Source organism: Galeopterus variegatus, unplaced genomic scaffold (assembly GCF_000696425.1).
Source record: "Galeopterus variegatus unplaced genomic scaffold, G_variegatus-3.0.2 Scaffold182, whole genome shotgun sequence".
NCBI lineage: Eukaryota > Metazoa > Chordata > Mammalia > Dermoptera > Cynocephalidae > Galeopterus > Galeopterus variegatus.
Genome location: NW_007726293.1, coordinates 119,512 through 132,818, shown reverse-complemented (window position 1 = coordinate 132,818; position 13,307 = coordinate 119,512). Strand labels below are relative to the sequence as shown.

The following is a 13,307-nucleotide window of genomic DNA, read 5'->3' as shown; positions in this document are numbered from 1 at the left end:
GGGGGGGGGGGGGGGGGGGGGGGGGGGGGGGGGGGGGAGGGGTGTATGGGAATTCTGTACTTACAGCTCAATTTTGCTTCAGAACTAAAACTGCTCTAAAAAAAATAAAGTATATTAAAAGAAAGAAACTAGGCCTGAATTCTATAAAGGCCAGACTGATTGCCCTTAATTATACCAAATCATTTACTGTTCTGTGGCAGTTTGGAAAAGGTACTCTAACGAACAGTTCTAGTGACTGGCCAAATTGTTTTCTGGCCTGAACCATAAAGGAGCTTAGAATATGTATAATTTACAGGACTGGCATGCGAATAAGAACAATTCAAAAATTAAAGCAGTAGCCGAATGACAGCAGACATGTAACAGCACAATCCAAAAGGAAATCAACGCAAGCAAGACAGCACTTTGAAAATTTCTAGCAGCCACAGTAATGAAAAGACATTTATCTAATCTCATATATTCGTGTATCGTTTCAACCTGTAGTCGGTGTTTTAAAACTTGCTGCGCTATTTCTCTTTCCTCCGCGCTGAGCCCCCAGCCCCGCGTTCCGCCCGGCGCCCACACTTCACACCTCGACAGCCGCACGTGGCCGGGGCTACAAAAATAGCCCATTTAGTCGCAAATCAAAACATGGGTGAGCGGGGGCGACATGACAAAAAGAGAAACATTTTTAAACCCTCACGAACTGGATTCTCAGTGGAAGGCACATCGAGGGACTTTGCGTAGGGGTTTTCGAAATGGAACGGAGCTCGGTGTAGGCGCGGCCCGGAGACCGGACGGTTCGGGGCCAGCGGGAGCGGGCAGGGTGCGGCGGGGTCGGTAGGACAGTGAGGTCGCGTAGGGGGGTCCGGGCCGGGTAAGGGAGGCCGGAGCCCTACAGCCGGCGACCCCGCGGCCACTGGATCCGACTCGGCCTCCGCGACAGGCAGCGGCGCGAGCCAATGGGGACGCTGGGTGACGCCATGCGGCCAATGGGCGGCGGCCGGGGGCAGGGCCGCCGGGCCGGGCCGAGGCGGAAAGCTGGACGCGGCGGCGGCTACCTGAAGAAGAGAGTCCGGTACATCTCGCGCGCGGTCGGGGGCGGGCGCGACGGCGGGCGGCACGTGACCTTGGGACGGGGCTGGGCGGGGCCGCAGAGCCTGCGGGCGACTGGCCACGTGACCGCAGGCTCGCGTCACAATGGCGGCGACACATGGCAACTGAGGCACTGAGGGGCGTTCGGATCGGAGGGGAAACTAACACTGCGGCCGCCACCTTCTCGGACCACAGAGCGTCCCGGGGAGTTAAGTCCTCATCGCCCCAGCCTCCCACGTCGTGGGGTTTAACAGCTGCCCTTTCAGCTGTCATTGAAATATGTATTTAAATGCTAGAAAAATTTTTAATAAAAAATATTTTTAGAATATTAAAGCTGCCTTTAGCCTCTTCCAGTGGCTACCCTTAGTGTTTAATGGTAGTTTCCCCTTTTTGACGACCAAAACCGAAGTTTACGTTACATCCATTGCTCAAGATAAACTTTCCTCTAGTCCCTTTCTAATCCCTAACAGTCACCTTCCTAAAACGATGCTGGAAAACTAAATTTTGTAATTAACACAGAGCTTACAGGTCCGGTTAGGCAGCCGAAATAGGGTTCCGCTTTAGCCATAGCGGTTTACAAAGTTATTTGAAGGCTCTGTTCGATTTCCAGTATCAGTAGACTCTGTAAAATTGATTACAGAATTGTTTATCATAGAAAAACAAAAATGTCCATAAATTGAGGACTAGTTAAGTCAACATGATACACCCAGGCATACAATGGAAAACCACAGAGCTGTTTCAGAAAGTGCTTTACTGATGTGAAGTCTCCAAGATATGTTCAATAATTGGAAAAATGGTACAAAACAGTATGGTGAGTATGCTACTATTTGTTTAAAAATAAAAGGGCAGAAATCCTAAGGGAAGGCTTGAAAATGAGCTAGTACCAGAACCTACCTTATATACAGAAACTGCAATGACAGATACTCCTAAGGAGATCCATCTCCTCTTTTCCTAATTTTCTCCTCTTCATGCAGCCTTCTAATCTGTAATTCAGTCGGTTTTCTGAGTGGACTCCCCTACAGGAAGAGGTGCCTTGGGAAACCCATGATCACAGAGGACAGGTTCAGTGGCCCTGTGCCATAGAACTTAAAGAATGAGCGCGCAAACCTAGTCATCCCTCCCCACTCCCCCATGGGCAAAGACAAAACAAACTGAGAAAAGAAATATACTGTTTATTATTATTCATTTGAAATATCACATGCACTTTTAAAAATTAAAACTTTATTTTAAACATCTCAATAGCATCTTATCAATTTTGGTGGCAGCAAAAGAAGCACTAAAGAAGACAAATATTTTGAAAAGCATTTACAAAAATACATTGCACAAAGTCCTATTTTGCATCTTTAAAAATAAATTAATATTCAAAATATTCCCACCCCAACTCCCAAATTTAGTTTTACATAAGAGATTGACTTATATACGTAACCTGTAATATAAAACATATGTACACATTTTACCCAACTTAACTGCATAGGCATTAGTTCCAAGTCTAGGAAGAGTGAAAAAAATGCTACTTTATGTAGTTTTATATATTTGAGGACTATTGTGCAATATACATAAAAGTCTTCAGAAAACCAGTCAGCACCATCATTTTATCTTTTTCTGAAAATACAACTTTAACGGTACACCAAAAACTGTCTGAACCCAATAAAACTTAAATAATAATTTTTAAGGTAAAACATCTGTAACACTTTAAGTGCCTTGCAGATGTCTCATTTATAAAGTCTGCTCAGTAAAATTGTCTAAGTATTAAACATTACTTATAACCAAAATGAGTCTCACAAGAATCAAGTGAGAATGGCCAACAGTCTTAATAAAAGGCAATTCCCAACTAGAACCAGTAAAAAGTGCTGCTGTAGGAAAAATTGTGATCCTAAAATGTAATGGTTTCATGAATTTGCCACATGGGAAAACTTCTTTGATAACCATCAGTGAAGTAAAAATACAGCCTGTGAAAGATTTAGGGCATGTTAGTGTTCCCTTTTCAGCAAAATTCAAAACAAAACCTGAAAACATTCAAAAGATAAGATTTCTTGGTTCCTTTTCATACTGTGAATCCCAATGGGAAGAGCCTAACTGACACTGGAGAACTCCATTTATGGTATTTGTTTAGATCCAAACCATCCCTTTTCCAATCAGACTCACTTCAACCTGTAACAAAAATGAAACTCTCCCATATTTCTCAACAGATATTAGTAGGAGTCCTCACTGTAAGTATTTCTCAGAAGTAAGAGCAAACTAAGCAGAAAAACACATTTTAGTTATTTCCCCACATGGAGACCTAATAACTACCAGTGATGAAGAAGGGAAAATCCCATCTGAAGGAAAGGAGTTTAGAACTCCATTGAAAATTTGGTGACGTTGTTTTTCCCTGAAAGAAATGTGTGTTGGATTTAACAGATGAAATATATCTGACCTCCAAAAGTCCGTTAAAAAAGCCAGTGAAAGGCTAGATATCAAAGCTTCAAGAACACGTCAAACCTTTTAACTTCATTTGCTTTGTTCCTGATGTCAAGAAAATACAAATATAAAGAACTCTATATTCAAAAACAAACCCCAAAACAAAGTGTTTTTGAGAACCATACATTCAATTGGATTCCCACAGAGATCCCCTGTGGTGCTGATCTTTGTGGACCCATGCACTCTCATGCAGTGTTTCTGTGGACACAGCAGCGGGCTGAGCATCACAGAGCATTTATCATAAATTTCCATGTCCTCCTGCTTGCAGTCGGTAACATTTAAGATGTGACGTTATCCTGTTAGTATACGAGTATATGCCCTCATCCATGAAGGATTCCAGTGTTTCAGGCTGTCTTGGTATATACAAAAATGTACAAAAACAGTGAGTAGTGTCTTTACTTGATAGGTTCTCCATGAACTCTGAACCGATACAAACAGGTGTATTCAGGATGGCCCCAGTTAGAAAGAATCCGAAGTTCTACTATTTGGAAAGCTCTATCAGGTCTCTTCTGAAATCAAGGGGGAAAAAAAAAACCACATTTATTTCATATTAGTAACCCCAAGCCCAATCACTTCCCCAACCATGATATTTGACAGGAAGCAGCCAACTTGGAAATTAGATTTTTCAATATGAACCCTGTAAGTTATCTATCACAGGACAAGAAGCTTGAGTAAAACTCTGAGAACTCATTATTAGCCATAGATTGACTTTCAATTTCAATACACATGACACATCTATGTGTAGCTTATTAAAGAAAAGCCAAGTAGAAAGCTCAGATTAACTTTTTTCAAAGGTTGATCCTGTTACTTGCAACAAGACTGTTAAAGTTGGTTGGGTCCTGCTGACACAAAGAGGGTGAGCAAACTTGGGAATCCACAGCTAACTGTCAACCACACAGTCCTTACCAGTGCATGGAACATTTGGAGCGATTCCCCTTCTTGATCATACATAAACTGTCCCAGAAGCTGCCCTTCTTCTTGATATTCATTTTCTAATCCCTGAAACCAAGAACACATAGTCATTAAGTAATTAAAAAACCCACTGATTTAATTAGGACTCTTTCCCTTCAATATAAATTAGGGGAAATCACTTCTCCATAATGCAATGATAATGCCTTCTCTGGAAGGGTGGGCATTTTCTTAAGGGCTTTACATAAGAGGCAGGTATGATTCCTCCCATTATATAGATAAGGAAAATTGAGGCTGAAAGATGACACACTAACAAGTAGCAAAGAAGTGACTGTGTCCAACTGCACAGGCCACACATAAACTGGACAGCCCACTGCTGCCCTCAATGCTCCCACGTAGAAACTTTGGAGCACTTGATAAGCCCAGGGGAAATGAGAACACGTCAGCAGAGTGAGGCACCAGAGAAGGCAGACTCAGAGCTAGATAGTGAGCGAGGGAGCATGCGAGCATGCATGAGCACAGAGGGTGGGTGCCAGCAGCTGGGGAGGGGACACGGGAGTTAGTGTTTAATGGGAACAGTGTTTCAGTTTAGGAAGATGAAAACGTTCTGGAGATGAATGGAGATAACGGCTGCACAACAATGTGACTGTACTTAACGTCACTAACGGTACACTTAAAAGTGGTTAACGGTAAATCTCAAGTTACAAAAATTTTATCACAAATAATAAAAAAATAAAAACTAGTAGAAAATATAGGGGACTATTTGAATGTCTGTTTCATAATGGGAAAGGACTTTCCAGGCATAAAAAATGCCATGGAAGAAATTACAGATAAGAGTAGATATAACTAAATACAAAATTAAAGGTGACAATGGGAAGTACATCTATAACAGAATGGCACATGATTAATATTTACATATTAAAAAGCTCAAATATTCATAAGGAATGTCTTCTGCCTTCCCCTCTGCCCTTTAACACTCTGACTCAGCAGATTAAATGTAAGTGAACAAAAGATAAATGAACAAAAACGAGACTAGAATCTACAAAAAAAGGATATAAGCGTGTGAAATACAGAGAAATGCAGATTAGAATAAGAAACAATTTTTCACTTATCAAGTTAGCAGAGATTAAAAAAGAAGGCTCAACTCTTAAAAAGAGAACCACGATATGAAAAACTCCTCATGTCCTGCTGGTAGAAATGCCAGTAACACAGAAGCAATGACTCAGTGGCCTTGGACATGCTCATGCCCTCTGCAACCGAAATGCCCCTTTTGAGTATCTAAAGATGTGTCAATGTTGCACTTACACTGAAAGGCAGAAAACTGAAATATCCAACAATAGGAGAACTGGTCAGGTAAATAAGGGGTTTACCTATACAATGGTATTTTATATTGCTTAAAGATGTCTATAGTTTAATGCCATGGAAAAAATGCTTATGTCAAAATATTTTTTTAAAGGCAGGAAACAAAGTTTTATACTATATTTTATTTGTTTTTGGCAGCTGGCAGTACAGGGATCAAACCCTGGACCTTGGTGTCGTCAGCACCACGCTCTAACCAACCAACTGCGCTAAACTGCTGGCAGGAAACAATTTTATAAACAGTACTGGCTCAACTGTATTCTTTAAAGAGAAAAAAGGGGGGCCAAAAAATGTTACAATATTAATGATGGCTTTTTGTAGGTGTTGGGATTATGGACATTCTTTTTCAATATGTTTCTATAAATTCTAAAAGAAAGAAAACAAAATTTACTTCATCTTTTATCATTCAGTTGCTTCAACAACACACAGTTGTCAGAACATCCCTTATAGGTGATAAGTGATGAAGAATAAACTTCTCAAAGATAAGAATATTTAACTTGATCCCTTTAGCACTACATACAAATTGGAATGTTACAATGTTTCCCTAAACATTTAATCTGCTTACTCAGAGTGTTAAAGGGCAGAGGGCAAGGCAGAACACAGCTTCACCAAGACTATGTACTTCCTATCACTTGTCTTTGGGAAATTCCCAGAAAGGGGTGAGAAGGAGAAGAGCTGTCTCTTGGTGCCTTCCATAGCCAAGTGCACTCACGTAGACTGCAAAGTCTTTAGGGGCACTGGTGATGTTGCCTGTTGGCGACAGCGTCTTTGGTATGTGCTCCAGCGTGAAGGTGGTTGGGTGGATCATCATCGACAGCCTCACCACCAGGTACCCCTGGGAGCCTTTAAATGCCCAGCAGTTACCTGGATATATGTCAGGCTAGGGAAAGGCAAACAAACAGAAGCAATAAGAGAAAAGACTGATAATATTGAAATAGAAACAAAACAATTTGTGCATGGTAAAAACTGTCACATGCAATATCACAAGACAAAATGGAGAAGGTACCTGCAACTTACTTCTCAAAGGGTTACTACCTCCAATACACAAGGAAATTTTATAAAAGTTAAGAACCTTAAAGAAAAATGGGCGAGACAAACATATTTCAAAGAAAAAGTAAATTTAAAGAGTCCTCAAACATGAAAAGGTACTCTCCACCTTACATAATAACAAGAAAAATACAAATGAAAATTATAGGGAGTTATGGGCCGGCCCGGTGGCGCACTGGATAGTGCGCCGCTTGGGAAGCGCGGCGGCGCTCCCGCCCGAGGGTTCGGATCCCACATACAGACCGGTTCCCGCTCACTGGCTGAGCGAGGCACGGGAGCAGCGCCGAGGGTTGCAATCCCGTTGCCGGTCCCCGGTCCGGTACGGGGGCAACACTGGGGGTTGGGATCCGTTGCCGGACCCGGAAAAAAAAAAAAAAAAAAAAAAAAAAAAAAAAAAATTATAGGGAGTTACCATTTGTCACCCATTAGATTGACCATAATTCAAAAGTTTGACAAAATCTGTTGATGCTGTAGGAAAATGAATTTTCATAGAGTGCTGTTCAAACTACAAAATGCACAACCCCAGCAGTCATAACTTGGCAATATCTAGCACAAATGCTTATGCCTTTACTCCTAGACCCAGTAGTCCTACTTCTATTCCTAAAATATGCTGGCAAAAATACAAAATGACATAGGCTTACGGATATTTTATTACAAGAGTACCTTAACAGCAAAAGGCAAGCTCATGAATAGGAGACTAGCTAAATAAGTTATGGGACCCAATCCGGTGAGGTCGCAGGCTGCTGTGTGGTGCTGACCAAGTGAGGAAGCAATGAGCAGGTCAACTTTTGTGAAATAAAGCAGGAGGGGGAGGGGCAAGGATATAATGACACATGCATATTTATCTACATTTTATAAAGAAAAGGCTGAATCATGTGCCTGTATACATTTTGGTTTATCCTTTGTGCTAGTTATCCGTTTATTGCCTCTCAGCTCCAAATTCATCCTTATTGCCTGCCCCGTGAAAATGAATCCAGGCCCTTTAACTGTTCTTCCTTTGCCAGCCCAAAGATTAAACTTTGTCAATAGTAGGTGCTGGAGGAACACTGTAGGTCCAAACACCCCAGCAACTGACTCCTGCAGCATCCAGCAGGTTCCCTTGGCATCCTCTCTTGGGAGTTTTTGTTTTAGAATACCTAGTGAGTCCCTTCCTTGTGAACAGCTTTCCCCAGCACCCTGGAGGCTAGATTTTGGATACGTTCCACCCTGTGGTACCACAGCCACTTCTCTGTCACTCAGTGAACCATGGCCATGCCCTCTACAAAAATGTCTAGACCTCAGCCCTGGGGTAGGGCTGGGGGAGACACTTTCTTGGGCGCTGTACCGCTCTACCTCAGTCCTAGGGGTGGAAGTTGGTCCTTTTATCTTCCATTACTATATTCTTTAAAAATTCTACTTCCTAGTAGCCAATCTCCTATTACTCCAATCCCATTACAGTTAATAGTTCTTTATGTTAAATTTTCCCTGTTCAAATTACTGTGGTTTCTTCTGGTAGAGAGTCATACCAGAGTGAGGCTTACTTCCTAGTCTCTCCTTCACATGCCTCTAAGACATCTAAAGTACTTGCTACTTCCTAATCACCAGATCCAGTCAGTGTAACAGTGATAATGCTGTGGACCAGTGTGATATCTTGGGGAATACCAAGAATATCAAGACCTCTTTGAACTATATTATGGCAAAGAGCAGGAGAATTGACATAGCCCTGAGGGAACAATGTGAAGGTGTTCTGCTGGCCCTGCCAGGTAACTGCAGGCTGCTCTGGTGGTCCTTGCAAACTGGTACAGGGGAAAAGCAGATACCTATCATGTGCCAGGGGTTGTGCTAATTTACTGTAGTAAAGAGTCTGCATCTGACTACAACGATGAGTGTTTTTACAGATTCTGCCATGGCTGGCACCCTTACGAGAGATGACTTGGGTGAGTCCATGAAGTGCTGATGACTGCAAGAAAGTGCTACAGTTATGCACATCAGACACTTCAACTGGGTCAACTAAGAAGACAAGATACTTACTATGATGGTACCAGAGGATTCTAAATTTTAAGTTTACTGATACTTAATGTTCAACTTACTTCATGAATTCTTTAAGACTAGACCTGTGTTTTTTAAGTGAAAGATAGCTACTATGTGGATGTTTCACATAAAAGGAATTACTTGAACTTTCTTCCAAAAATGTCATGAATATTTGGCAGCATTTTAATATTGAGGTAAAATGAATGTATCTGACAATTTAAATACTTCATCCTATAGTCCTTTAAATTTATATACTAATAAAGTCACAGAAAAGCATTAGTAGATAATGGGGGTAATCAAAAACTAAAAGTTCCCCCAAATCTGCTGGTGCTATATGACAAGTAAAATTAAAGGAAAAAGGAGGTGGTCTTTTTTGTTACTCTACTGAATGCTCTCACGTATTCTATCTCTTTAAAAAACTGAGAAAGCACAACTTACAATCTCACAATGGAAGGCCATTAACTCATGAAAATGAGCAAACAGCTACTGCTTACAAACAAGACGGAGAAGAACCCAACATGACAAGTACACGCTATGTGATCTCATCTGTGCAAAGTTCAAACACAAACAGAATAAATATGTGGTATTAGAAGGCACCCTCAGGGGCCAGCCCGGTGGCGCACTGGAGAGTGCACCGCTTGGGAGTGTGGCGGCGCTCCTGCCAAGGGTTCGGATCTCATGTGGAGACCGGTTCCCGCTCACTGGCTGAGCGCGGTGCGGGCGCAACACTGAGGGTTGCGATCCCGTTGCCGGTCCCCGGTACGGGTGCGACACCGAGGGTTGCAATCCCGTTATCAGTCAGTAAAAAAGACAAAAAAAGGGGAAAAAAAAAAAAAAAAGAAGTCACCCTCAGAAGCGAGACTGGGGATTCGGGGGTCTTCATAGTGCTGAGAATGCTGTTTCTTGTTCTGGTGCTAATTCCACAGATGTGTTCATTTTATGAAATTTCACTGAGCTGTATACTTACAATTTGTACATTTTTCTGTATGTATATTATACCTTAATAGAAAGCTAAAATAAAATACATCGATAAATTGGGCATAACCGGCACCATGACAGACTTGAGGGCCTAGACAAGCATGTGGCAGAGTTATGAAGCCCACACTTGAAAAAGATCAGCTCTGACTGACAAGCAGTTCACTCACCTGGATCACCACACGAGGGGACTGTGAGAAGTACCACAAGGGAATTCCAAACAGACTTATCAATGCCGTCTTGGTTTCATAAGTTTCAGAACAGCGAGTACTCAAGATACTACCACCTTAAAGCAAAATTTAGATTTGTTTCAGTATCTGATTCCACCATTTTGGAAGCAATATCATTACCCATCTTAGGATTTATTCAAAGTGTTTTTAAAATTCTCAAGTTTTTACTTATATAATCTTCTACTTTAAGATGAGTCCTATTCTTAATTTTACTTTTTCCAAATTTGGTGTTAACGGCTTGCAATTGTTTTAGGATACACAATTTGTACCTACTGAAACTGAAAAGTTATCAAAATACTGGCCTTACACCTCTACTATTAGAATGACAGCTACTCTGAACTAACTTTTGTTCATTTTTCCACATAAAGAATAAAGAATCCAACCAAGAACTGATAATGTAGATTTGAGGGAACTTTTAGTTGTTGATTGCCCCCATTATCTAATGGGAGGTGAGCTTTTAGAGGACCTACTTAATAGGCCAAAGTGATATGATATTATGATAATTACCAATTAAAATAAAAATGCTAGGAGGATGGGGTGTGATTGCTAAAAGGTACAGAGTTTCTATTTGGGGTGACAGAGATATTCTGGAATTAGATTGTGGTGATTGCCACAAAATGTTGTAAATATATTAAAAACTACAGAGTTGTATACTTTAAAATGGTGAAGTTTACATTATGTGTATTATATCTCAATAATAATAAAAAGAAGCATTAAAAAAAAAAAATCCAGTTTGCCCCTCAATAGGAAATAGGGCAGACAGTATTTTGGGCAAAAACAAAACAGAAACAATAACAACAACAGAAACATGCCAGCATAGGAAGCAGCAGCAACAAAGAAAAATACGTAAATAAGAATAAAAACTCCTGAAAAGTTTGTATTCTAAGAAGCAATGGTTTCTCAATCTGGCTGCACATCATAATCCCTTACAGCATCTGTACAATAGAGTCTTAGGTCCAACCTTTAGGATTTCTACTCTGATAACAGAAGTAATATAGGGGATGGGGGGCAGGAATTCATATTTTAAACAAGAAAACAAGGTGATTTTGATGTAGCTGATCAAGACCTGAATTTCTGAATTACTGAATTATCTTTTTAAAATATACTATTCTTGTTCTAAAAAAGTCTCCTTAAATATAGTGATTTACTTTAACTAATAAAGAGCTAATCTTTCATTCAGTAATATAACCTGCAGTTCAGCCTCATCAGAACTGTCAGAATTCTGAATCAATGTCATATAAATCTGTAAGGATTAATTATGGGTCTAAGAACAAATGACAACTATCAGCCCAAACTGTATAAAGTGTCATTTGATGCCTCTGAACTGAAAATAATTTCTTCATAAATCACTAAATTTCAAAATATACATCTAAAATCACTTAATATTCTAAAAATGTCATTTTAAACAAAATATATATTGAGAGCAGTTAACAGTCTGATTGACTTCTATCTAACATTTAGGAGAATATAGTAGTTTTTACATATAACAGCAGTTCTCATCTACTACATTAAGATCCCATAAGATAGTAAATGATTGGAATCAAATCCAGCTGTTTCAGTAATAATGAGGATTTGGTTCCTGACCAACCACATCAGCTGATTTCCTAAACTACTGGGATTAGCTAAATGAAACAGATCATGGGTTTTTAAAATCATTAGTGCCTCTGCAGGGCTCCCCAACCTTTTATATACTAATGTGTATTAAAAATTTCCTTATCTTTCAAGAGATGTTAGTTCAGCAGTCCTCATCTGTAATTCCTAAATTTTAAAGATTCAGGAAACCAAGATTTTCTATGACACTATGACGGCAAAATCTTCCCTCGACTGACATGATGTTATTTAATTTTTTCTCACATGGTATGACTATTCTCATGCTTCTTCAGAGAAATGCTCAACTGTTTGATCTAGTGTTATCTCCCAAACATCACTGAGGGTATTATGTGGCCCTCAGCACTTTCCTAAACCACAATTTTGATTTTTCAAATGTGTCTGTCCCTGAGATTCTAGTCTAGACTTGTGCACCTGAAGTATGCAACATTTCTCAGATGGGATAAACCACAATTTCATTATTTCTTTGAGAAGCCAAAATGACACTTGTATCATTCTCTCCATTTAGCCTGTTTTTCTGTTTATTGGCCATCTCCCTGTTGGAGTAAAGGCTCCAGAGGCAGGTTATGTGGTCACTGTTGGGTCTACTGCAGGCACTAAACAATCACTGAATCACAGCTCACGAGACCATCAACAATTGACCAATATTTCTGCAGGAGTAAACTCTGATACAGTTCTACCCAAACTGAACCATGTATGCCATAAGCATACACCATTGGCCCTTCATGGGGAGAACCTGTGCCCAAAATGCAACTGAACAGGAAGAAAGAACACTAGGGGTTTTCCCATAGTAATGCTGTTCTCTCAGATTTGAAAAAGCTCTAACAAGTTTCTTAACTGCTGGAAGTAGGGCAGGTAACAGCTTCTCAAGTTCACACCCCTGCTAACAGGTAACCATTTTATTTAGTAATTAAAATGTCTATTTACTTACCTCCAGATTCCAGAGCAAAATCCACCATCCCAGTCTTATCTTGGGAATACAGCTTCAAAGCGTTGTTTACAATGACATGAGCTTGCTAGAAAGACACATGCAAAATGGAACATCAAACGCCAGAACAGGGGAGAAGAGACTTATGTTTTAATGACATAAATGAAGACCAGATACTTATATTAAGAACATTTCAATTAAGTATATTTAGGGGATGACAGGCATGGGGATGTTTCAGCAATTCCACATTTCAGTCTTGCACCTCTGACTGCCAAGGCCATCAGATGGATATGGGAGGGTACAGAAGCCTCTTCACCTGGAGCTCAGACATAGTCACAATAAACCTCTGAGCCAGAAAAATCCCCTGGGTGCCATAAAATGTGAAAGACACAAGGATTAGACTTCGGGACTATAACATGGAAAATTTGGGGAATTTGGGTATACCAGGAAATTTTTACATAATTTCAGAAGATATGCCACTGCACAGGTGAATGGAATCTTTGGGACAAATAGATTCACAAAGTATAAAGAACTCCCAAAAAGCAATTCAATACCAATGACGATGACAACGAGAGCAACAGCTACCTTCTCTGTACTTGGCAGTATGCTCAGCATGCTTTATATACATTACTTATGTTTTATATTACTTATGCCTAACCACATCCCCATGAGACCCATTTTAAGAACAAGTCATCAAAATTCGTTAGATT

At 40.3% G+C, this 13,307-nt stretch overlaps 2 protein-coding genes across 7 annotated transcripts in view; both read right to left on the bottom strand.

Annotated features, from left to right (window-relative positions):
* GET4 (golgi to ER traffic protein 4 homolog (S. cerevisiae)) overlaps positions 1-1,063 on the bottom strand; it is an 18,585-nt gene extending 17,522 nt beyond the window's left edge. Inside the window, exon 1 of one of the 2 annotated variants that reach the window (XM_008564154.1) lies at positions 1,038-1,063. In XM_008564154.1, coding sequence (XP_008562376.1) covers positions 1,038-1,060 — 23 coding nt within the window. In that variant the 5' untranslated portion in view covers positions 1,061-1,063. Of the gene's footprint in view, positions 1-474; positions 576-1,037 lie in introns of those variants that run through there. The other variant, XM_008564161.1, reaches the window with a different exon arrangement.
* A 1,209-nt stretch (positions 1,064-2,272) lies between these two features.
* The window catches only part of SUN1 (Sad1 and UNC84 domain containing 1), a 52,894-nt gene continuing 41,859 nt past the window's right edge, over positions 2,273-13,307 (bottom strand). For all 5 annotated transcript variants that reach the window (XM_008564133.1, XM_008564106.1, XM_008564120.1 and 2 more), the window contains 5 exons: positions 12,601-12,685; positions 10,002-10,117; positions 6,512-6,679; positions 4,438-4,530; positions 2,273-4,040 (listed from right to left, as the gene is read on the bottom strand). In XM_008564133.1, the coding sequence (XP_008562355.1) occupies positions 3,927-4,040; positions 4,438-4,530; positions 6,512-6,679; positions 10,002-10,117; positions 12,601-12,685 (576 nt within the window). In that variant the 3' untranslated portion in view covers positions 2,273-3,926. The remainder of the gene's footprint in view (positions 4,041-4,437; positions 4,531-6,511; positions 6,680-10,001; positions 10,118-12,600; positions 12,686-13,307) is intronic.